Source organism: Molossus molossus, unplaced genomic scaffold, assembly GCF_014108415.1.
Source record: "Molossus molossus isolate mMolMol1 unplaced genomic scaffold, mMolMol1.p scaffold_m16_p_6, whole genome shotgun sequence".
NCBI lineage: Eukaryota > Metazoa > Chordata > Mammalia > Chiroptera > Molossidae > Molossus > Molossus molossus.
Genome location: NW_023425399.1, coordinates 22,496,010 through 22,521,550, shown reverse-complemented (window position 1 = coordinate 22,521,550; position 25,541 = coordinate 22,496,010). Strand labels below are relative to the sequence as shown.

The 25,541-nt window shown below is 44.2% G+C and overlaps 1 protein-coding gene across 2 annotated transcripts; it reads right to left on the bottom strand.

Moving 5' to 3' along the window:
* Positions 1-638: 638 nt before the first annotated feature.
* On the bottom strand, positions 639-24,530 carry COMMD7 (COMM domain containing 7). 2 transcript variants are annotated; one of them, XM_036244961.1, is made up of 9 exons: positions 24,406-24,530; positions 13,392-13,445; positions 13,190-13,292; positions 4,108-4,164; positions 3,989-4,026; positions 3,419-3,509; positions 3,053-3,102; positions 2,001-2,049; positions 639-1,216 (listed from the first exon to the last, which is right to left on the bottom strand). In XM_036244961.1, the coding sequence occupies exons 1-9, from the start codon at positions 24,487-24,489 to the stop codon at positions 1,104-1,106; spliced, it is 639 nt and encodes a 212-aa protein (XP_036100854.1). In that variant the 5' UTR covers positions 24,490-24,530; the 3' UTR covers positions 639-1,103. The 2 variants fall into 2 exon arrangements, with proteins under 2 accessions (XP_036100854.1, XP_036100855.1); XM_036244962.1 differs by having other exon boundaries at positions 639-1,241; positions 24,406-24,529.
* Between the last annotated feature and the right edge of the window lie 1,011 nt (positions 24,531-25,541).

Sequence of the window (25,541 nt, the reverse complement as noted above, 5' to 3'; positions counted from 1 at the left end):
CACTTGAAGAAACATGGTACATTTCTTACAAAGAATGAGGGTGGTTTCTCTGTTTGATGTGGAATGATTTCCAATTTAAGTGGAAAAAACGCTGTATGTGTAGTATGCTACCATTTATGTGGGGCGGGGGGAGTCAAATCATATGTGTATATATTTGCAAATGCATGAAATATCTATAGAAGTACACAGAATAAACAAGTAATAGTGGTCGCCTCTGGGGCGGGGAACTAGGTAACTGAGAAATGGGGGTGAGAAGGAATTACTTTACACTGTATCTCTTGAGTCATGGGTATATATTATCTCTTCAAAAATGTCTGGCCCTGGCCAGTGTGGCTCAGTTGGTTGGAGTGTTGTCTCATACACCAAAAGAGGTGGGTTTGATCCCTGGCCAGGAGGCAACTGATCAACATTTTTCTCTCACATCAGTGTTTCTCCCTCTCCTGTCCTCTTTAAAGTCAATAAAAATAAGTAAATAAAAATGTATGCCCTCACAGGTGTGGCTCAGGGTTAGAGCATCAGTTTGATTCCCAGTCAGGGCACATGCCAGAGTTGCAGGCTTGATCCGGTAGGGGGTGTGCAGGAGGCAGCTGATTGATGTCTGTCTCTAATATTGATGTTTCTATCTCTCCCTCCCTTCCTCTCCCTCTGGAAAATCAAAAAAACATATTTAAAAAAAATGATTAGCAATGCACCACCATCCCACAACCATAGAATGTAGAAATCTTGTTAGGGACTATCCGTGTGTCATTAACAGAGTGATCTTCTTCCTAGCCATAAACAAGCCCTTGCTTTTTGTGGGGAGGGTGATCAGCCTGCATCTTCAGTGATGGCACCATTTGTTTACTCTGGAACTTTGATGGGGAGGTGACTCCCGTATTTCCTCCCTGAATCTGAGATGCTAGTCTGTTTGAATATCTAACAAGTGTTCTGGGAGATAGGTGGTGGAGGTTCCCTTAACAAAGAATTTACAGGGTAATTGTGTAGGGCTCTTTAAGTACTTAATCCTGTTGTTTTTCAGAAGTCTTTGCACCTGGGCTCCCAAGAAGCAAGCAGAGTCAAATCAGTGCCCCACCAGCCTGAGAGTGAGGTGCTTCTTAGAATAGTCACCCACAGAAGTGGAGGCGGCAGGGGAGGGGGCAAGGTGGAGATGCAGGGGGACAGAAATCAGCTGAAACACTCCATGCTGGTTCTGACTCGCTCCATCTCATGCAGAAAGCTGTAGAACTGAGGCAAGGTTAATTCTGGGGGAAGAAAATTCAGCTTTAGGTAAATGTTTCCAATTCCACAGAATCACCCAAGACAATTAATTCCCCCTCAGAGGATTTTTTTCCCCTTCTCTTTTGGCTTAGTACAACCAAGCAGATCTTGATAAGTAATTGATCACAATAAAACACGGAGAGCCTTGCCTGGCTGGTGTGGCTCAGTGGTTGGCCCATGGACCAAGAGGTCACTGGTTCGATTCCCAGTCAGGGCACATGCTCGAGTTGTGGGCCTGATCCCCAGTGGGGGGCATGTAGGAGGTGGCCAATCAATGTTCTCTCTCATTGATGTTTCTATCTCTCTATCCCTCTCCCTTCCTCTCTCTCTAAAATCAATAAAGAAAAATTATTAAAACAAAAAACGGAGAGCACTTGAACACAGGATTGTTCTCAGCTTCATAAAAACGGAAGGGTTTCAAGTAGCTGACTCCAGAGAATAGAGAGGAAGGGCATTAGTCAGGATGCTGAATGTGACGTCCACAGCAAGAGCTGCTTGTTCTTCAATCTTTGCCTTCCACCCCCCACCTTTCCCCTTTTTCAGAAAGGTTCTTCAACTCTGGGGTCTCCAGCCTGCCAATGGCTTATTAATCATCTCTGTACCATCTTTTATGAGAGGAAAGGCAGTGGTTACAACACAGCTTAGTAATTACTTTTTTTCTGGAAGAAATTATTTGTGGTGGGCTATAATGAGTAAGGGAACAGTAAAGAAGTGAAAAGGTTCAAATGGGAATTTGAACTCACCTATATATAAATTCTCAGTTTGGTTTCCTTTCTTAAGCACCAACTTTAACTGATTAAAAAGAAGAAATTAAAAAATTAAATTAAAATGACAGCTGAGCTCTGGCAAACGTGGTGAACATGTCTAAAACCCGTCGGACTTTCTGGAGGAAGTGTGGCAATCATCAACCCATAAAGTAACGCAGTACAAGAAGGGCAAGGATTCTCTTATGTGCAGGGAGAACAGCATTATGATAGGAAAGAGAGTGGCTGTGGTGGGCAGACTAAACCGATTCCACAAAAAGGCTAAAACTACAAAGATTGTGCTGAGGCTTGAATGCGTGAACCCAGCTGCAGATCTAAGAGAATGCTGGCTATTAAGAGATGCAAGCAGTCCGGCCAGTGTGGCTCAGTGGTTGAGCACTGACCCCTGCACCAGGAGGTTGCCAGTTCCATTCCTGGTCGGGACACATGCCCAGGTTATGGGCCAAATCCCCAGTGGGGAGCATGCAGGAGGCAGCCAATTGATGTTCTCTCTCATCGATGTTTCTATCTTTCTCTCCCTCTCACCTCCTCTCTCTAAAATCAATAAAGGGAAAAAAAAAAAGGGATGCAAGCATTTTAAACTAGGAGAAGATAAGAAGTATCAGGGCCAACTGATCCAGCTCTAAGCTTCATATTTTGTTTTACTATGTGACAATAAAACCCTGAGGATTAAAAAAAATAAGACAACTGGGCAAAGAAATCCTTGATACCTGAACTTTCACTTAAACATCAAAGCATCTACTTTCTAACTTTAGAGTTATAAAGGAGCAGTCTGGATTGCCCACTAAAACTTCTAACAACTCCCATGATTACAGGAACAATCAAACTTTTAAGAATAATACCTGGATGTATTAATCTGAAAGTAAGCATGTTGGTGACCATGTCTTTGGCTGACTACATTGCCCTGAGCTGCACAAGGCACTTCAGTGGAACATCTATTTAATCAGATATTTAAGAAACCCAATGTAGATTTAATAATTTTTAACCAAGTCAAAAATCTACCCACTTTAAATGATCAGGAAAAGACTTACTTGTAAAAAAATACTTCCCACTTTTTCCAATTCACTGCTCCCAGAAGTCACTATGACACAAAAGAGAGAACTAGTAAGTGACTGGTTGAGGACCCATTCTGAAGACCCCAATACTGCAAGTTGTGCAGCAGAAGCCACATGGGGGTGAGTATAAGGACAGCAAAATGTGCTTTTTGGGAAGTTAACATATCAACAGCCATGGACAGAAACAGCTACTGAATGTGGATGGCAACACAGAGAGGCAGTTGCTGGCCCCAACTGTCTTTGAGGACCAAGCACACCTCTTCCTCAATGAAGTTATTTAAAAGCCTCTGCAACCCAACCCTACATCACCCAAAGGACTCGAGACTGGCTCTAACTAGTTACCTCCAAATTTCCACTCCATATCTATAAGCTGGTTAATCATCAGAGTCTGACCTACGGCCCATCGAGCAAGGGTGGGGACATTCTGCTTCCACTGGAACAAAAGCAAAAAGCCAAAGTCATAACAATGAGAAAAATCTCCCCTCTTCATTCCTCCCCCAACACAGAATGTGTAGATATTTATACAGACAATAGAAAGAATGCAGAACCGAGGGCTAGTCTATATTAATAGATCTGGGGACTGGGGGAGTATAGAGGAGCAGTAGACAATATAAATATTTTTGCATTCCCAGATTAAATCCATGTTGGGACAACAACAGTATGACATTTATATTTAGTCAAATCACAGGAATACACTAATGAAAAAGACATAAAAATTACAGATGCACTAAATAGTGCAATTTAAAAACTAGATGTATGTCATTTGCATGAAATCAAATGAAAACCATTAAGCTGGGAAAATGACACATAATGATTGATGGTTTCTCCTTAGTTGGCATGTTTCATTTGTTTCTTTTCGTGGAATAAAAGCAAGCGATCTTAATTAACCTTGATTAAGAGGAATTACAATACCTTTTCAGAAAAGTAAGTGGCTTTCTCTTCACTAAGACCTACGAGAGAACACAGGGAGACGTTAATGTAATAAAGAGATGCAAGGCCTGTCACTCTGAGCAACCTTGGTGATAACCTACCCAGAGTTATGAAATCAGCCCGGACCTGCTCGGCTGTGAGACTCTTCTTCAAGGCACCTGGGAAAAAGGGGAGAAATCAGTTAAAAAGGGCAAATCAATTAATCAGTTGACAATATTTAATGGGCACAACTTATACAACATAGACGACAAAAGGAACAGGCAGAACAGCTAGCTCTGTGAAGATCTCAATCCAGCTGGGGAGAAAAGGCGCATCTGAGGCAAGTGGAGAACAACACAGACCATTTTGTTTACTGTACAACACTCGTGTTTACCCCCTCTCCTCCTCCAAAAGTATGGAAGACATTAGAGACAGAGAAAAGACTTCAAGAACTTAGGGGTGGGGGTACCTGATCTGAGAAAAGAATAAGGCCACATATCCCTGAAGCAAAGTGGGGGATAGGGGCAACAGCCTAGAACTGCACTGTGCATAACATAACCACTATACACATATGATCATTAATAATTAAATGTATTAAGATTAAATAAAATTTTAAATTCTGTTCCTCAGTTGCACTAGCTATTTCAACTGCTCAGTAGCCACATGGCCCCAGTGGTCACAGAACTGGACAGTGAAGATTATAGGCCATTTCCATCTACATAGAAAGTTCTATTGGACAGTGCTGCCCTAGAAAATCAGCTTTCAGGAAGTACACCCACATGGACTAAACAGCTTGGCCTTCACAATTCACAAGCCCCTTCCAAGGCGGGGCAGTAAGCCTTCCCCTCAGAAGCCCTGGAACACTCCCCTGCAGGGGCTGCTTTGTTCTGCCCACAAGTGCTGCCAGCAAGCTGGGCGTCTCAGTGTTTAACCTGCAGGCTACAGCCTAGAGTCACAATTTGGCAACTGGTCTAAAATTTTCCACTTCTTAGTCTTCCAGAAGATGACTAATTAAAAAATAAGAAGACATCCACCACCATCTAGGGAGGGCCCGGAAGTAATACCTTAAAACCAAGTCCCCACCCCCGTCTCACTCCAGAAAAACAATCCTAAAGGCTGTTGTCCCTGCAAAATAAGCCATGTAAACAAAAGAAGGAAATCTTTTATCTCCAAAATCAGTCGGAGCAAGGAAGCCACAGGGAAATAAAAAGGCAAGACCCCAGGAAACCTTGGCCATAAAGGTCTTCCAAGAAGGGGTTACTTCCTAGCCAATCCAATGAACTCAAACTATCACAAGTATAGTTCCTTCATATATTATCTAGTTCAAACCCAACATTTTACTTGATGATCCCAAAGTACTCTGAAGTGGGCATTATTATTGAAATCTTTAATTTGCCAGGAAACTAAAGATTGAGCTTTGGAGGGAGAAAATTTGGAAAATGTACATAGTCAACCACTGCAATGCCAAAAATTCACCCAACAGATTCACCCTAAAAGTACACTAAGAACGTGGGAAGCTCATTAGCAATGTCAGTAGTAAAGATAAAAAGTCAGGAACAACCCTGGCTGGTTTGGAGCAGTGGTTAGAGCATTGGCCTGTGGTCCACAGAGACCCGGGTTTGGTTTCCGCTAAGGGCACGTACCTCGATTGCAGTTTGTCCCCAGCCCTGGCTGGGTCGTGCAGGAGGCAGCCACTCAATGTGTCCCTTTCACGTCGATGTTTCTCTCTCTTTCTTTCTCTCCCTCCCACTCCATCTGAGTAAAAAAATGGAAAAATGTCCTTGAATGAGGATAAAAAAAAAAAAGTCAGGAACAGTGGGCTGGTTTTGGTGCATCCACACAGTGGCCTGGATTTTGTTAAAACTTAATTCAGACTTCTCCTCTGCTGCTCAAAACCCTCTAATACAGCAGTTCTCAACCTGTGGATTGCGACCCTTTTTGGGGTTGAACGACACTTTCACAGGGGTCACCTAAGACATAACAGTAGCAAAATTACAGTTATGAAGTAGCAACAAAAATAATTTTATGGTTGGGGGTCACCACAACAAGAGGAACTGTATTAAAGGGTAGCAGCATCAGGAAGGTTGAGAACCACTGCCCTAGGCTCTCTCTCTTGCTTACTCTGCTTTTCCTATAATATCCCAGGCAGATTCCTCCCTCCAGGCATTTGCTCTTGGCAGTTCCCTCTGCTGGGAACACTCTCAAATCAGCACGTGGCTCATTCCCTCACTTCCTTCTGGCCTCTGCTTGAATCTCAACTCCTAAAGGCTCCCTTGACCACTCTATTTCAAGTGGCACTGCTCTTCACGTGTACCTTTATACTGCTGCATTCTTCTGCACTGCATTTGTAACTATCCAATTTTTAAAATTTTCTTACTGATTTGAGAGAGAGAGAGAGAGAGAGAGAGAGAGAGAAACATCAATTTGTTGTTCCACTTATTTATGCATTTACTGCTTGATTCTTGTATACACCATGACTGAGATCAAACCCATAACCTTGGTATATCGGAATGATGCTCTAAGTTCTAAGCTACTGAGCTGCCTGGCCAGGGCTATAACTACCTAAGTTTGTTACATATTTACTGTCAGTTTTTCTAGTAGAATGTCAGTTCGACAATAACTCAGTCTGTTTTATGCAATGCTGTGTCCCAAGTTCCTAGAATAATATCAGGCATTGTTTATTGGTTGGCACTAAAGAAAACATTCCAAATGAAAGAATCCATGCGATGGAATACTATGCAGCCTTTTTTTTTTTTATTTTTATCCTCACCCGAGGATATTTTTCCATTTTTTGTACAGAGAGAGTGGGAGGGAGAGAGAGAGAGAAACATCGACGTGAAGGGACACATCGAGTGGCTGCCACCCGCACGACCAACCAGGGCTGAGGACAAACTGCAACCGAAGTACGTGCCCTTAGCGGGAACCGAACCCGGGTCTCTCCGGACCACAGGCCGATGCTCTAACAGCTGAGCCAAACTGGCCAGGGCCTATGCAGCCTTTAAGAAGGTGGTAGCTCTTGCCCAGCCAGTGTGGCTCAGTGGCTGAGCGTCAACCCATGCACTAAGAGGTTGCTGGTTCGATTCCCAGTCAGGGTACATGCCCAAGTTTCAGGATCGATCCCCAGTATGGGGTGTGAAAGAGGCAGCCAACTGATGTTTCTCTCTCACATCGATGTTTCTCTTTCCCTTCCTCTCTAATATTTAAAAAATAATAATCCAGTTTGGAGAGCAGCAGGTGAAGTGGGTGGGACACAGATGAAACAATTTGGCAATGGGCTGATTAACTATTGAAGTCAGGTGTTTTTAGATTAAATACTAAATAGTAAAAGATAAACATTTTAAAAGTCCACTAGGCTTTAACTCAGTCAAGGGAGGTTCTAGCCCAGCGTTTCCACTGTAAAGCAAGTTGCTTCCCTTCTGTTAATGCTCTGTTTCTTTATCTCTAAGACCTTAAGATTAGATTAGATCAGCACATCAGCACTTTACAAAGTTCTTGCCTGACCCTCCTCCTGACCAAAAAAAAAAAAAAGGGTTCCATACTGGTTAAGCAGGTTTCTTTACTGCAGGATTTTTCAGAGACTAAGATATGTTAAAGGTTCTAAGGCTGGGAAGGTGGGGAGGCAGTATTTTCAGACTGGCCTCTCTAGCCTTTTCTGAATGAAAACACAAATTTAGGAATGACTTATCTGAAAGGTCCGAGGCCATTCAGCTCTAATAAACTATGCTTCTACAGTGAAGTCTAACTGCACAGGCAGGACCAGAATGAGGGTCTTACCTTTCAGATTGGGAAAGGCCTTGAATACTGAATAAAGGACTGCAGACTTCATTATGTCAAGTAAATAGTTGAGAAGAGCACCATGCTGGCGAAGGGTACTCTACAGCAAAATGGAATCAGGGATGGGAGAACGGAAGTGGAGATGTTACTGCCACAATAAAGTACACAGGGCCAAGAACTTGTTCTGGGAAGGCAGCCTCTGGGACTGGAAAGGAAATGACACACAAGTCCGAGGGACGAGGAAGAGACCCGGAGACTTCTAAGCTACAGTGTCAGATGCTTAGGAGACACTCTAGAAGAAATGGAGAATTCAAGTAGGAAAACTCTGCAGGAAGACAAAAGTCAGATTGCAAGGAAACAAAAAGAAGAGTAAAATCAACTGTAGAAAGCTAACAGAAGTACAGCAAATGTGAAATTTCAATTACAGAATTTGAAAAACTTGACAGTTTTGGGGCATGAATTAGTTAAGAAGTGAATTCAGACCCTCTCCATTAGATGAAAGAACGTTTTATTTTATAACCCGATATTGAGGCATGGGGCTGAAACTAACTGAACTATCAACAAATAAATATGAAGTGTAGCAAATGATGAACTAAGTGCTTTACACATACTAATTCACTTATTCCTAATGCCACCGCCATGAACTTCTCTTATTATTCCATTTTTCAGATAAGAAACTGAGCTTCCAAGAGGCCGGTTTGTGAAGGGCAAATAACTACATTAGGTGAAAAACACTCAAATCCTGTAAGCCTCCAAAGCCCAGGTCTGAATTGGTGTGCTCTGAGTTCTTCAGTGTTCTCTGCATCTATAAAAAAATGACCTTCTTGCCCTGGCCGGTTTGGCTCAGCGGTTGGAGCGTCGGCCTGCGGTACAGAGAGACCCGGGTTCGGTTCCCGCTAAGGGCACGTACCTCGGTTGCAGTTTGTCCCCGGCCCTGGTTGGTCGTGCGGGTGGCAGCCACTCGATGTGCCCCTTCACATCGATGTTTCTCTCTCTCTCTCTTCCTCTCTCTCCCTCCCGCTCTATCTGAACAAAAAATGGAAAAATGTCCTCGGGTGAGGATAAAAAAAAACAAAACAAAAAAAAATATGGCCCTGGCTGGTTTGGCTCAGCGGTTAGAGCATTGGCCTGCGGTCCGGAGAGACCCAGGTTTGGTTCCCGCTAAGGGCGCGTACCTCGGTTACAGTTTGTCCCTGGCCCTGGTTGGTCGTGTGGGTAGCAGCCACTCGATGTGTCCATTTCACGTCGATGTTTCTCTCTCTCTCTCTTCCTCTCTCTCCCTCCCACTCTATCTGAACAAAAAATGGAAAAATGTCCTTGGGTGAGGATAAAAAAAAAGACCTTCTGTAAACACTGATAATCAATCCTGCTTGAAAAACGCCCAACATCTCCTGCAAAGGACGGTCACAGGATATCTCAAATTCAGTTCAATTCACCCAGTATGTACTAAGCTCTTGCTCTACATCATTAGTTAACTTGTAACCCTGACTTCAGAAAGTAGTACAAGATCAGTCAGCCCCTGACTTCAAGGAATTAGCTATCCGTTACAGTCATGAGATACACACATAAAAAGCAGTATGAACAATAGAAAAGTAAATGATTATGGTTCAAAATGAGAGATGCAGATAATAAACAACCAGACCCCAGCTGCTGAGAGGAAGGAAGGTCACTGTGAACTGAAGAGGACGGCTTTCTGAAAGCAGCAGCGCGAGGCTGGGGAGGACTAAAGGCAGTTTGACAGGATGGAGTGGAACAGGGAGCAGAGATGAAAAAAAAGACAGGAAAGAATGGAGGAAGAGACACCAGACAGAGATCTCCAGGAAAATCAAGTGTCCACAACAGCCACTGGGTAGATAGGTTGCCACCTGTAGACAAACCCATTCCCAAAGGTGTAGGCTTGATAATAAAAGCAAAGACTGCTGGTTCTGCACTCTGGGCACCTGTCCTACAGAAATGCTCCCATACGGTGAGTATACAAATGTCCTAAGGATGTTCACTATGGCACTGTTTCTAGGAGTTAAAAGGCACAGCAACTAAAGTGTCCAGCAATAGGAAATGGATTAACTAAAAAAAGATACTTTTAGTCCAAGGTAGTATAGTCATCAGAAGAATGCAGTTGATATGGAGAGGTATGAAAAAAATGCAAGCTGCAGAGCTATTCTGTGGTTTACTACCATTTATTGCCATCACTACACGTGAGTCTGTTAGTGCATATAAAAATACAAAAGGACAGACCGGCCAGTATGGCTCAGTGATTGAGCATCAACCCATGAACCAAGAGGTCATCAGTTTGATTCCCAGTCAGGGCACATGCCCAGGTTATGGCCAAATCCCCAGTTGTGGGGCACGCAGGAGGCGGCCAATCGATGTTCTCTCATCAATGTTTCTTTCTCCCTCTCCCTTCCTCTCTCTCTCGAATTAATAAAGAGAAAAAAAATACAAAAGGACATACACCAAAATTGCATTGTGATTATTTCTAGAGACAAGAATGGGATAACAGTAAAAGGGAATTTTCACTTTTGACTCTCCATGGCTCTGCACTGTTTTCTGTGTTTTTTTTTTATCCTCACCCGAGGACATTTTTATACATGGAGTGGTTGCCACCCACAAGACCCAACCAGAGCCGGCGACAAACTGCAACCATACGTGCCCTTAGTGGGAACCGAACCCGGGTCTCTCTGGACCACAGGCTTATGCTCTAACCGCTAAGACAAACCGGCCAGGGCAGCTCTGCACTTTTTCAAGTTTACAATGAAAATTTATTCCTGTTTTAAAAGACTGCAAATTCCCATCCAGCCTTGTGGTTCACAGGCCTTTAACCTTCCAGGAAAGCAAAGAATGCAAGAATCACACAAACAGAGGATCATAAAATGTCACAGCTGAAAACCTCAGGGATGTTCTGAGTCAAGCCTCCAGAATCTCTGGAGCACAAGGCAAGGCAAAGGAAAGGGATCTGCACTAAGATATGGGAAGACACCCAACAGGAACAAACAATTTAAACCCCTGACTTTTAATGCACCATTTGGCTGAAATCCTGGGAAAATCAGCTTATCACTGATTTTTGTAAAACATTTTTTCTTTTATTGATTCTGAGAGAGAGGAAGAGAGGAGAGAGAGAGAGAGAAACATCAATGAGAGAGACACAGTGATTCATTGCCTCCCGCTCTACCCCACCAGAGCCAGAGACAAACCACAACCAAGGTACGTGCCCCAGGCTGGAACCAAACCCAGGACTCCCAGATGCTCTAACTGCTGAGCTAAACCAGCTAGGGCTATCACTGATTTTTTAAATGTACAAACCAGAGATGCTGTTTTAGTCCTCTCAGCCTTGTCAACATTTATTGATTCTTTTAAGATTGGGCTCAAATGTTGCCTCTCTTTAAATAAAATTAACTTGCCTGGCTGGTGTGGCTCAGTGGATTAAGCACCATCCCATGGACTAAGAGGTCCCGGTTCAATTTCAGGTCAGGACACATGCCCAGGTTGTGGGCTTGATTCCTAGTTGGGGGGTTTACAGGAGGCAGCCGATTGATGTTTCTCTCTCACTTCAATGTTTCTATCTCTCTCTCTAAAAAAATCAATAAAAATCTTAAAAAAAATAAAAGTAACTTTATTTTTATTTATTTATTTATTTATTTAAATCCTCACCCGATGACAGTTTTCCACTTATTATCAGAGTGGTGGGGAGGAGAGGGAGAGGGAAAGGGAGAGAGAGGGAGAGAGAGGGAGGTAGGGAGAGAGAGAGAGAGAGAGAGAGAGAGAGAGAGAGAAACATTGATGTGAGAGAGACACATCGACTGGTTGCCTCCCGCACAACCTGACCAGAGCCGGGGACAGAACCACAACCAAAGTACGTGCCCTTGACTGGAATCAAACCCACGACTCATTGGTCTGTGGGCCAAAGCTCCAACCGCTGAGCCAAACTGGCCAGGGCTAAAAGTAACTTTAAATTGCCAAATTAATTCTAGCAAATTTTTAGACAATACACAGCCAAAAATAAACAATCAAAACAAGCTGCAGTCCTACCATCCAGATATAGCCACAGTTAACATTTGTTTTCTTTCTTTCCTTCCTTCCTTTTTCTTCTTTTTGCCTTCTACAAAAATAGAATTGTGGTAGAAAGTTTTGTAAACTACTACTTTTATCAAACAGTATATTGTGGAAGGTTTTCCATATCATTACATTTTCCTCAATAGCATCTTTTTAAATTACTACATAATCTGAAAAACAGGAGCAACCTTTTACTGAGGTACTGTGCTAAGCATTTTATTTACATGACCTCAGTCTTCAGTACAAGCTCCTCCACACACACACCAAAAGAAAAAAAAGCCTAGATTTGGAGGGTGAGGGAAAAGACTGCTAAGGAGGGGTTGTTGGTAGGGGCTGGGAGAGATGGGTACTAGCCAAAGTCACACAAATGACAGACTGGAATTCACACCTGGTCCAACTAATTCAGAACTGTGAATTCTTCACCACCAGAATATGCTCTGGTTAAAAATGGACCACAACTCCTCACACCAATCTCCAGTTGCTGGGCAATTTAATTGTTTCTAATTTTTATCTATCGTAACCAGTGCTGGAATGAACACTGCGACAGCCATGCCTTTCTGACCTCCTCCCTCCGGGCTAGACATTTCCTGACGCTCTAGGCAAACTCTGCTTCTCACACCATCTGCATTTTTTGTTTTCAATTCATCTCAGATCAATATATTTGTAAAATACAATGAAAATTAATTCCTAGAAATAGGACATGAAAAAACACGTACAAAATATAAGCCCCAAATGATTAAAATAATAAAGTTTATGTTACATATATTTTACCACATAAAAAAAACACACCAAGCACCATTTTTTAAAAAAATTATTAGATGTAACAGACCGTCAAATTGCGATAAAAGTTTCTAAATGCTTACTCTCATTTTCTGTGATTACTGTATAGGAGACCAGATAACATTTTTTTCTTTATCCTCACTCAACATTTTTCTATTTTTTGATCAGACAGAGTAGGAGGGAGAGAGGGGAAGAGAGAGAGAGAAACACTGACACGTCGAGTGGCTGTCACCCACACAACCCAACCAGGGCCGGGAACAAACTGCAATCAAGTTGTGTGCCCTTAGCAGGAACCGAACCCGGGTCTCTCTGGACCGCAGGTCAATGCTCTAACTGCTGAGCCAAACTGGCCAGGGCAGAGACCAAATAACATTTTGGGGACTGAAACTGGGATGCAGACTACACTTTGAACTGCAACTTTATCATACTCCATCAGGGTTATCTGTTTACCTGACTTCCCTCCTTAGACTGATTCCTGCCCATGTCTGGTTCACTGCTGAATGCTCTGGCTCAGCGCCCAGAACGCGCCTGCCTACTCTGTGGACTGAAGGAATGTGCAAGTAATGTCTCTGACCTCAGCTGCTGAGAGAGGCTACTCACCATTTGAAACCAGAAGGAGGCTTTTCATGATGCTTCTGAGGGGGCCAAGACTGATCTGATTGGTGGTGGCAAATTCAGAGAGCTGAGCCAGAAACCTTTCCACCTGCAGAGAGGGAATAGCACAAACGAGGCCTTCACTTTCTAGGCATCTCAGGACTATAGACCCATACTCAGGAACACTCCTTATCACAAAATACTTTACCTCTTTTGGCTCAGTTAGGAAGTGAAAAAGCACTTCTGTCAGGGCTGAGAACTGCTGTGAAGAGAATAACACAAAACATCAGTAAAACTCTACTCCTGGTCAGTGTTCCCAGATCCCATCCAACCATAAAGAGAGAAAAGAATAACACATAGGTAATCATCTTCAAGTTACAAATATTCACAATACCCACCACCAGTGTCAATATATTTGTCATTATATTGTCTGAAAAACTTGTATATCTTATTGGGATACTTAAGAGATATATATTGACAGATTGTGAATGTGTGCATACACGTGCACACATATATCTCAAGGGTCAAATATAGGGAAAATGAAGGAACACACTCACACAGCCTAAAGGAAAATTCACTGGAACATTAATACCAGTTACTTCTTTCTCATTTTTTTTTTTATCCTCACCCGAGGACATTTTTTCGCTATTTTTTTCAGATAGAGTGGGAGGGAGGGAGAGAGAGAGAAACATCAACGTGAAAGGGACACATCCAGTGGTCGCCACCCACACAACCCAATCAGGGTCGGGGACAAACTGCAACCGAGGTACATGACCTAAGCAGGAACTGAACCCGGGACTCTGGTCCATGGGTCATCACTCTAACTGCTGAGCCAAACTAGCCAGAGCCATATATTCTTTCTGATTGGTGTTTCAGGCTTCTCAGGATATATTCCTAGAAGAGGGATCACCAGGTCAAATGGCAGTTCAATTTTTAACTTTTTGAGGTAACACCATATCGTCTTCCATAGTGGCTGCACCAGTCTGCATTCCCACCAGCAGTACACTAGAGTCCACTTGTTTGATGATTTGTTGATGGCAGCCATTCTGGCAGGTGTGAGGAGATACCTCACAGTTGTTTCAATGTACCTTGCTTTAAAAGAAAAAAATTTGTTTTCTTTATTGATTTTAGAGAGAGAGGAAGGGAGAGGGTGAGACAGATTAGAACATTGATGCGAGAGAACATCGACTGGCTCCCTCCTGCATGCCCCCCACTGGGGAATTGGCCCACAACCTGGGCATGTGCCCTGACCAGGAATCAAACCAGTGACCTCTTAGTGCATGGGATGACGCTTAATCAGTGAGCCACACCAGCTGGGCTGTACCTTGCTTTTTAAAAGCAGTTAATTTTGCCTGGCCAGTGTGGCTCAGTGGACTGAGTGTTGTCTCATGAACTGAGAAGTCACTGGTTCAATTCCCAGTCAGGATGCGGGCTCAATCCCCAGTATGGGGCATGCAGGAGGCAGCCAATTGATGTTTCTCTCATCAGTGTTTCTACGTCTCTCCTCTTCTCCCTTCCTCTCTATCTAAAAAAAATCAATAGCCCTGGCTGGTTTGGCTCAGCGATTGGAGTGTTGGCCTGTGGACCAGAGTCCCGGGTTCGGTTCCCACTAGGGGCACATACCAAAAAAATAAGAAAAAAAATCAATAAAAATATATTTAAAAAAATAAAAGCAGTTACTTTTGTATGGCAAGATTTGGGGTGATTTTTATTTTCTTCTGTTTTGTCTATCCATATTTTCTGGGATTTTTCCCCCCATAAGAAACATCTTTGTGTGTGTATGTGTGTATAAAATAAAAGAGTAAAGCGTAACACTTTATTATACATTGTCTTAGACCAGTCTCTTATATATATGTGCATGTAAATCTTCTCTTCTTTTTACTCATATTGTATTGTTAAGGACTGAATGTTTGTGTTCCCCAAAACTCCTATGTTGAATTTATTACTATATTTGGAGATAGAGCCTGTGAAGAGGCAAGGAAGGTTAAATGAGGTCATAAAGGTAGGCCCCTAAGCCCCTAGGGCTGGTATCCTTAGAAGAGGAAGAGACACCAGATCTCTCTATAAGAAATATCACGTGAGGACACATGAGAAGGCAGCCATCTGTAAGCCAGGAAGAGAGCTCTCACCAGGAACTAAACCTGTTGGCACCTTGATTTTAGATTTACCAGCCCCAAGAACTGTGAGAAATAATTTTTTTTTCCTTTTTCAATTTCTGTTGTTAAAGCCACCCAGTCTGTAGTATTTTGTTATAGCAGCCCAAGCAGACTGAGACATGTATCATTGTTTTCCCATACTTTCTCCCAATGAAGTTTGAGGCACAGTAGGGAAGACAGTTTAAAAGACCCAGATGTGCCCAGCTGATGTGGCTCAGTGGCTGAGTTTCGACCCATGCACCAAGAGGTTACCAGGTCAAATGGCACATGCCCTGACTGGGTTCAATTCCCAGTCAGGGCACATGCCCAGGTTGTTGGCCTAATCCCCAGTGGGGGGCATGCAGGAGGCAGCCAACTGATGTTCTCTCTTACTGATGTTTCTATCTCTCTCCCTTTCCCTTCTTCTCTCTCAAAAATCAATAAAGAAAAATTATAAAATAAAAAAAAAAAAAAAAATAGCCCTGGCTGGTTTGGCTCAGAGGTCGGCCTGCGGACCAGAGAGTTCTGGGTTCGGTTCCCGCTAGGGGCACATACCAAAAAAATTTAAAAAATAAAAATAAAAAAATAAAAGACTCAGATGTGAATCAGTGTTTTGCTACCTACCTCACCATGTGACCCTGGACAAGTCACTTAGCCTCCATGTGTCTCAGTTCCCATAGGGAAAACAAAGGTAATAATACACAACTTCCAGAACATACTAACAGTGGCAAAGCCACCAGCACAGTATCAGACTAGAGGCTAAACAAATAACAGCAATTATCACAGCCATAATTAGAGTCACTATACCATTTGATTCACTTTCCTGAAGCAATACAACATTTAAAATAAAAAATAAAAAAGATTACATGCAGATACTTCAGCTCAACATGCCCAAAGTTGTACATGTAATATGATTGTCAAGTGTACCCCCTTTTGCTATGAGCCACTAATTTTATACATAGCTCTGTATTATTTTATTCTAAAACATATTCTGGGTTTTTTTTTTCCCCCCTTTATTGATTTTAGAGAGAGAAGATAGGAGAGGGAGAGAGAAAAATAGATGTCTCCTACATGCCCTCCACTGAGATTTGGCCCACAACCTGGGCATGTGCCCTGACCAGGAATCGAACCGGTGACCTCTTGGTGCATGGGTTGATGTTCAACCACTGAGCCACACCAGCTAGGCAAATATAATCTGTTTTAAAACTAGTCTTTGAGGCCCTGGCCAGGTAGCTCAGTTGGTTAGAGCATCAACCCAATATAGCAAGGTTCCAGGGTCGATCCCTGGTCAGGGCACATACAAGAATTAACCAATGAGCCCTGGCCGGTTTGGCTCAGTGGTCGAAGCGTTGGCCTGTAGACCAGAGAGTCCCGGGTTTGGTTCCTGCTAGGGGCACGTACCAAAAAATAAATAAATTGTAGTAGAATCCATGTGACATCAAGTTTAAAAAAAAAAAAAAATTAACCAATGAATGTATAAATAAGTGAAACAATAAATTGATGTTTCTCTCTCTTTTCCTCCCTCTCTCTCTAAAATCTATCAAAAATAAAAAATTTAAGCCCTGGCTGGTTTTGCTCAGCGGTTAGAGCGTTAGCCTGCGGTCCAGAGAGACCCGGGTTCGGTTCCCGCTAAGGGCATGTACCCCGGGTGCAGTTTGTCCCCGGCCCAGGTTGGGTTGTGCGGGTGGCAATCACTCGATGTGTCCCTTTCATGTCTATGTTTCTTTCTCTCTCTTCCCCTCCCACTCTCTCTGAACAAAATATGGAAAAATGTCCTTGCATGAGGATAAAAAATAAATTAAAATAAAATAAAAAATTTAAAAACAAAACAAAAACCTGTCTTTATATGTACAAGGTTTTGAAAAGACCCAAATAGCATAAAATATTATAAAAGAAGACATTTCTCTTTCTCCCTGCCCCCACCTCAGTCCTACTCCCCACATATAGTTATTGCTAACACTTATGTGGCTTTCCCATCATTTTATTTTCATTTAATTTCTCTTTTTTTTCTTTCTTTATTGATTTCAGAGCGAGAGGAAGAGAGACAGAGACAGAAACATCAATGATAGAGAACATGGACTGGCCGCCTCCCACACGCTCCCCACTGGGGATCAGGCCCACAACCTGGGCATGTGCCCTGACCAGGAACCAAACAGGCGACCTCTTGGTGTATGGGTCGATGCTCAACCACTGAGCCACACTGGCCGGGCTCACTTAATTTCTTTTAAATACAAATGGAATCATACTAAACTCACTCCCTGCACCTTGCCTTTTTTCCACTCAATTTTATCATAGTGATCAATTATGTTAGCAGATATAAGTGTACCCAGCTCTTTTAACAACTGCATGGCATTCAACTGTATAGTTAGCATAATTTAGCTTCCTGAAGATGAACATTAGTGGGTGTGTTGTTGGTATTATTAAACAATGCTGTAATGACTATCCTCTCACATATTTCTTTGCGACATATGTAAGATAAATTCTTAAAACATATCCTAGGTCAAATAATATGTTCATTTTTTAAATTCTGAGAAAATGTTACCAAACTGTGCCGCTAAGAAGTTGCACAGATTTACACTCCTAGAAGTGTCTGCTCTCTCAAAATTTCAATATACCCCAGAAACATCTTTTAAAATTTTTTCTTTATTGATTTTATTTTTTTCTTTATTGATTTTAGAGAGAGAGGAAGGAAGAGGAAGAGAGAGACAGAAACATAGATGAGAGAGAACATCGATTGGCCGCCTCCTGCATGACCCCCACTGGGGATTGGGCCCACAACCTGGGCATGTCTTTCTCCAGTATTTATGATATTGGGTATTAGCCTTACCTAACTGCTGATTCTATATAGTAAAAAACGATAGTCAGGACTTGCTTGAGAATGTATCCTCGAAGTATTTGTGAGCTTTTCTTTATTTCTTTACATTTCTTGCTGCAAATCTGTGGAATTATCAGATCTTTGGCCAACTGCATTTCCTATGCTATTCTACCCAGGGCATATATATTTATGGGAGTTGGCCCTCCAACTGCTTTTCCATTTCCAGGCCTCAGGCTAACATTCAACCCCCTCATTAGGTCTCATCCCCCACCTCTCCTCTCAAGAGGGGCCTCAAGGGAATCTGGTCTGTTAGCTGTTACAAACCCCTATCCTTATCTTCACTTTCCCAAACCCTCCTTGTCCTTCTAAGCCCAGGACAAGATACCAAGACACTGCTGACAAGAAAGGGACCTACCCAGATTCTTAACCTCTGAGGCTCCCTCTTGGAACTTTGCCTGGGGGCACTTGGAATTTTCAATCCAGATAAGTTTTAGCAGAGAAGCTTCCTTGTATGGCTTTGTATGGTCAGAGCACCTTAATCATTGTAAGGGCACAGTAAATACTTGTTGAATAGATCTTATTTAAATACTTTCCCTCATTCTTTGCCTTTGTACCTGCATAGCTGTCTCTCCCTGGAATGCTCACCTGCCTGTGACTATCTAAGAAATCAAAATCTTAACTATTCTTACCAGTAAATATGAAAAGATGCTCAAGATCATTCCAGACTAGAAAAATGCAAGTTAGTAAAACAAGGAAATACTGGGTCTTTTTTTCCCCCCACTTATCAGATTTTCAAAAATAAAAGTTTTTAAAAATATTTGATGACATCAGTTCTGGTCAAAGTACAAGGAAACACCCATGTTCACATACTGCTGATGAGAGGATAGACTGGAGCAACATTTCTGAAGGGCAATTTGGCAATCTGTATCTAATTTTTAAAGTGTATTTTTATTTAATTAATTAATTTATTTTAGAAAGAGGGAAGGAGGGAAACATCGATTTATTGTCCCACCTAGAATTTATGAATTGGCTGATTCTTGTATGTGCCCTGACCGGGGATGGAACCCACAAACTTGGCATGTTGGGATGATGTTCTTAACCAACTGAGCTACCTGGCCAGGGCTGCATCTAATTAAAAAAATTTTTTTAAATTGATTTTTAGAGGGAGAGGAAGGAAGAGGGAGAGGGAAATAGAAACATCGATGAGTGATTGGTCGCCTCCTGCATGCCCTCCACTGGGGATTTGGCCCACAACCTGGGCATGTGCCCTGACTGGAAATCAAACTGGCAACCTTCTGGTGTATGGATCGATGCTCAACCACTGAGCCACACCTGCCGGGCAGGCTACATCTAATTTTTGTTTATGTAATTTAATTTTTTCTTTATTGATTTCAGGGAGAGGGAGAGGGAGAGACAGACAGAAACATCAATGAAAGAGAACATCGACTGGCTGCCTCCTGCATGCCCCCACTGGGGGTTTGGCCCACAACCTGGGCATGTGCCCTGACTGGAAATCAAACTGGCAACCTTCTGGTGTATGGGTCGATGCTCAACCACTGAGCAACACCAGCCGGACTACATCTAATTTTTAAATGACCATGTCCCTTGACCTAGTAATTCCACGGCAAGGATACCCTTCCGATATGTTCAAAAAGTAATTCCAGACACATTTACACAAAGCAGTTCATTAATAGCACTGTTCATAAAAACAAAAGACTGAAAACAATTTAAGTGTCTAATAGGGGACTGGCTAAATAAATTATGATATAGCCATTTCAAGGAATATCACACAATCCCTTTTATGTAAAACAAAAACAAAAAACTGTAAAGAATACCTATGTGTGATGGCAGATGTGGACTCATTTTTCTCCATAGATACACAAGAAACTATTAAAATGACTATTTCTGGGGACAAGAGAAATAGGTGTTTTGTATTTATTTTATACCTTCGGATACTGTTTGAATTTTCTAATGTGGGTATGTTGCTATGTTGCTTTCATTTATAGCTAGGTAAGAGGATTGTAGACCATTTGTTTTCTTCTTTATATTTTTCTTTCTTTTTTTTTTTATCCTCACCTGAGGACATTTTTTCCATTTTTTGTTCAGATAGAGTGGGAGGGAGAGAGAAAGAGAGAGAGAGAGAGAGAGAAACATCGACGTGAAAGGGACACATGGAGTAGTTGCCACCCACATGACCCAACCAGGGCCGGGGGCAAACTGCAACCGAGGTACGTGCCCTTAGCGGGAACCGAACCTGGATCTCTCTGGACCGCAGGCTGACACTCTAACCACTGAGCAAACCGGCCAGGGCTCTTCTTTATATTTTTCTGAATTTCCTCTTAACAATTCTAAAAATGATTATTTTTTAATCCCACCCATCGTCAAGGCTCCACAGTACCTAGGACTTATCATAGGAATTAGAAAGCACATGCAGATACACTTAGCACTATATTGAGTCTCCATTTTTGTTTGTTTATTTATTTTATCCTCACCCATGGACATTTCTCCATTTTTTGTTCAGATAGAGTGGGAGGGAGAGAGAGAGGGAAACACTGACATGAAAGGGACACATCGAGTGGCTGCCACCTGCACGACCAACCAGGGCCGGGGACAAACTGCAACGGAAGTATGTGCCCTTAGCGGGAACCGAACCCGGGTCTCTCTGGACCGTAGGCTGACGCTCTAACCACTGAGACAACCGGCCAGGGCGAGTCTCCATTTTTTACTCGCTCTAGCAGATTACAACTTCCCCAACACAACAGGCTGTGTCCATTAAGCCTTTGTAAACCTCACTGGGTTTATTAGCTAGTTGGTGTTAGTAGACATTCAGATAAATAAAAATGAGCAATAAATGGTGACACCAACATTAATAAAATGATTCTTTTTCTCCTTTAGTCCTAGGCCTCAGACTTCAAAGTAAATTCAGCTAATAGTGTGAGTACTCAAAAAAGTCGATCACCCAACAAAAGGCAAAAAAATGGCCCAAAGTTGGTAAGTTGTTTATCAGGAAAAAGCTTTCTGTATTAAAAACAAAGGTAAAGGTTTAGAGTTTGTTTCAAGGTTAGAAAATGTGTCAAGCTGTGATCTTAAAGGAAATGGTTTGTATTTTACATGATTACCAAGTTGGAAGTAACCTTAGGGATCATACAATCCAGTAGCTTAAAGTGCTTTTATTATTATTATTTTTATTATTATTATTTTCTTTTATCCTCACCGGAGGACATCTTTGCATTTATCTTCAGATAGAATGGGAGGGAGAGAGAGAGAAACATAGATGCGAGAGAGACACATCAAGTGGTTGCCACCCACACGACCCCAACCAGGGCCAGGGACAAACTGAAACTGAGGTATGTGCCCTTATAGGGAACCGAACCCAGGACTCTCTGGTCTGCAGGCCAACGCTCTAACCGCTGGGCCAAACAGGCCAGGGCTGTTTCTTTATTATTAAAGTATAGTTGGCATACAATATTATATTCATTACAGGTGGATACTTAAAATATTTTTTCTTTATTGATTTGAGAGAGAGAGGAAGGGAGAGGGAGAGAGAGATAGAAACATCAATGAGAGAGAACATCAATTGGCCAACTCTTGTATGCTTCCCACTGGGGATTTGGCCCACAACTTGGGCATGTGCCTGATAGGGAATTGAACTGATGACTTCTTGGTGCATGGGTCGTTGTTCAACCACTGAACCACACTGCACCGGTGCTTAATGTTTTTCTGATGTAGAATCTATTTTACTCTCCAAATGGAAGTCTTTCAGAAAACACCTACACATGAACAAGTAATAGCTAAGCTATCTGGTTTGGGATATCATCTAGAAGCTCTGTTCTAGTGTGTGTTTAATTCTCCAGGATCTGAAATTAGACATCTGGTCCTGAATTCCTGGCTCCATCACTTCTGGGCTGCCGGACTTTAAACTGCTCACTTTAGTCATGGCCGGTGTGGCTCACTTGGTTGAGCGACCTTCAGTGCACCATAAGGTTGCTAGTTCAATTCCCAGTCAGAGCACATGCCCAAGTTTTGGGCGCCATCCTCAGAAGATGTGTGTACAAGGAGGCAAATGATTGATATTTCTCTCTCTCAAAATCAATAAAAACATTTTTTTCTTTTTCTTTTTATTGATGTTTTAGAGAGAGAGGGAGACACGGACAGAAATATCGATGAGAGAGGATATCGACTGGCCACCTCCTGCATGCCCCTCCACTGGGGATTTGGCCCACAACCTGGTCATGTGGCCTGACTGGCAATCGAACTGGCGACCTCTTGGTGCATAGGTTGATGCTCAACCACCGATCCACACCGGCTGGGCAATAAAAACATATATCTATTTTTTAAAAATTTATTTTCCTTTATTGATTTTAGAGAGGAAGTGAGAGGGAGAGAGAGATAGAAACACTGATGAGGGAGAACATCGATTGGCTGCCTCCTGCATGCCCCCCACTGGGGATCTGGCCCACAACCCGGGCATGTGTCCAGACCAAGAAATGAACCGGTGACCTCTTGGTGCATGGGTCAGTGGTCAACCACTGAGCCACACTGGCTGGACTAAAAACATATTTTTAATAAAACAAACAAACAAACAAACAAAACTGGTTACTTTATTTCCCTGAACCATCTTTCTTATCCGTAAAATGGCAATAAAGTTAGCACCTCACTTTTAGGGTTGATGCATATAAAGTACTTAAAACAGTGTCTGGCACATGGTACATGCTCAACAAATGACAGCTATTTTAATTTAACTGCTCTGTGATTCCGTTTCCTCATCTGTAAAATGGGATTTATAATAGTACCTACCTAGGAAGGTGGTTGCAAGGACTAAATGAGTTAATATACATAAAAGCACTTAGACTTGTGCTTCCCAGTACAGTAGTCCCTAGCCATATGAAACTATAAAGCACTTGAAAAGGACTAGTGTAATTTGAGACATGCTATAAATGTAAAATACATACCAGAATCAGAAAACTTAGTACCAAAAAGGAAAATATCTCATTGATATTTTTTATGTGGATTACATGTTGAAATAATATTTTGATACAGTGGATTAAAAAAACATTAAAATTAATTTCCCGTTTCTTTTTCATTTTTATTTATTTTTTATTTTTTTTTATCCTCACCCGAGAATATTTTTCCATTTTTTGTACAGATAGAGTGGGAGGGAGAGAGAGTGAGAAACATCGACGTGAAGGGACACATCGAGTGGCTGCCACCCGCACGACCAACCAGGGCCGGGGACAAACTGCAACCGAAGTACGTGCCCTTAGCGGGAACCGAACCCGGGTCTCTCCGGACCTCAGGCCGACGCTCTAACCGCTGAGCCAAACTGGCCAGGGCTCTTTTTCATTTTTAAATGTGGCCATTAGAAAATGTAAAAGTAGACACGTGGCTTGCAATTTATTTCTGTTGGACACCGCAGCCTGGGAACCACCGAGAAAGCACTAAGTTGTGGGGATGCTGAGATGAAAGGCCGGGCCCCACCTCCTGGAAAGTCACAGCCCAGTGAGGGAAACACTGCACCTTTGCAGCGGTGGTGAGAAGTGTCACTTTAACCTACTTATTCTGCCTGCCTTGGTGGCATCAAAGGGGCATCCCAACCGGAACAGGAAGGCTCGAGGCTGGCCGGTTGGACTGTGGCCTGGAAAGGGACAAAAGGGCCCGGCCAGCTCCACTACCATTCAGGCCGGCCCGACCCTGCGTCGAGTACCTGTGGTTTCTCTGCTTGGGGCTGACGACCAGGTACCTCCCTTAACTGCGGTGTGGGCGGGCAGGACGTCATCACCACCCCGCCCCAGACCCGCGTCAGGCCCCAGAGCCCCCCTCTGGCCCGAATCCCTGCCCCCACTCCGGGCTGCCCTCGGGATATAAACCCCCCTCGGTCTCCACAAGGGCCTCGGCCCCCGTCGCCCTCGGCCTACTACTTAGTTCCCCAAACTGCCTTCGGCCTCGACAAGGCGCCCCTCAGTCCCTCTCCTGGGACCCCTCAAGCCGGCTCGTTCCCGGAAGTCCCCAGTCCCACCTCTGACCCTAAACCCCTCAGCTTGACTTTAGGCCTCGCGACAACCGAGGCCCCCCACACTCGCCTCCGACCCCAATTCTGCTCAGCCCCTCCCTAAATCCCCCAAACGCCACATGCACACCGGACGCAGCTCGGGCCCCCAAACGCTCCTCAACCGCAGGCGGCCCTCGACCCAGTCTCTGGCCTCCCGGCACCGCCTCGGCCCGGCCCGGCCCGGCCCGCAGCCCCGCGCCCCGCCCGCGCGCCCCAGGCCCACCTGCGCGCCCAGCTGGTTCAGCTGCTGCATGTCGCCGCCCACAGCCTCCGGCACAGGGTCCTGCGTGCAGTGCAGGCGGCCCATGGCGTCCTCCTGGCCTGCAGCCTGCGCGGCTCCCGCCGCCTCCCCAGCTTCCTCCGCCGCGGCCCGCTCGCCGCGCTTCCGCAGCCGCACTTTCGCCACGGGCCGCCGCCGCCGCCGCGCTCCTCCCCACGCCGGCCGGGAGCGGGGCGGGACGCCCTCGCAGAGCCGCGGACACGCGCGACCGCCCTCGCGGACACGCGCAGACCGCAGGGCCCGGGGCGCCCTGGAGTAGCCACCCACACGCGCGGCCGCGGTGCCCAGTGGAGCCCCCCGAGGAACGCTGCGGTCACACGCGGGACTCCCTCCGGGTTCCCCGCTGGGTGACACTCCTGGGCGCAGCTTGGCCGTTCTGAACCTCAATGTCACTATGCCTAGAGTGATCCCTGGGAGGCGGGTCCTCCGACATTGTTTAGAACATAACCTGACACACAGAGGTCCTCGATCAGTGGGTAGCTGACACCGTTAACGTCGCCGTTCGGCAGATGGGTACTGTCCTCTGCCCACCGGGCGCCAGGCCCCGTGCAGAGCCGGGAACCACGCAGGCCGCGCGTCCTGGGAGGGCCTGTGTCAGAGCAGAGCGGCAGGTCTCAAACCCGAGCCGGCATCAGCACCTTGGTGTGGGGGCGGGGGGCTTACTCCAAGGCCCATTCCTGGGTCGCACCCCCACAGTGTCTGATTAGAAAGGCCCGGGGTGGAGCCTGAGAATTAACATTTCCAACAGCCTCCCAGGGACCACACGGAGAACTTCTGGAGTGGAAGCACTGACCTTAAGAAAAGCAAGGGCTGTGATAGAGCCAGGGAGTGCAGTGCAGTGATCAGATGGGTGAGGGGAAGGTACTGGGATAGTTGATCATCCCTGCAGCCCTGAAACACTTTAACCCCCAAGCTCTCTTCCCAAGGACCCCTCCAGTTCCCCAGGTCCATACTGGAAAATGGAGGCATGCTTCCTGCAATCTAGCACCAGATCTCTAAACCCAAAAGCTGCTTCACATACCCCTGTCCCCAGCCTTGAGAATATGGAGGCAGTGCCTGGAGCATATGGGGTCTGGGAG

Coding starts and splice junctions, on each gene's coding strand:
- COMMD7 (XM_036244961.1), bottom strand. CDS start 24,489: ATGGGCCGCCTGCACTGCACGCAGGACCCTGTGCCGGAGGCTGTGGGC. Junction 4,027..4,107: donor GGCTGATTTCATAACTCTGG/GTAGGTTATCAC, acceptor GTTCTCTCGTAG/GTCTTAGTGAAGAGAAAGCC. Junction 1,217..2,000: donor AACTGAGAATTTATATATAG/GTGAGTTCAAAT, acceptor TCAGTTCTACAG/CTTTCTGCATGAGATGGAGC.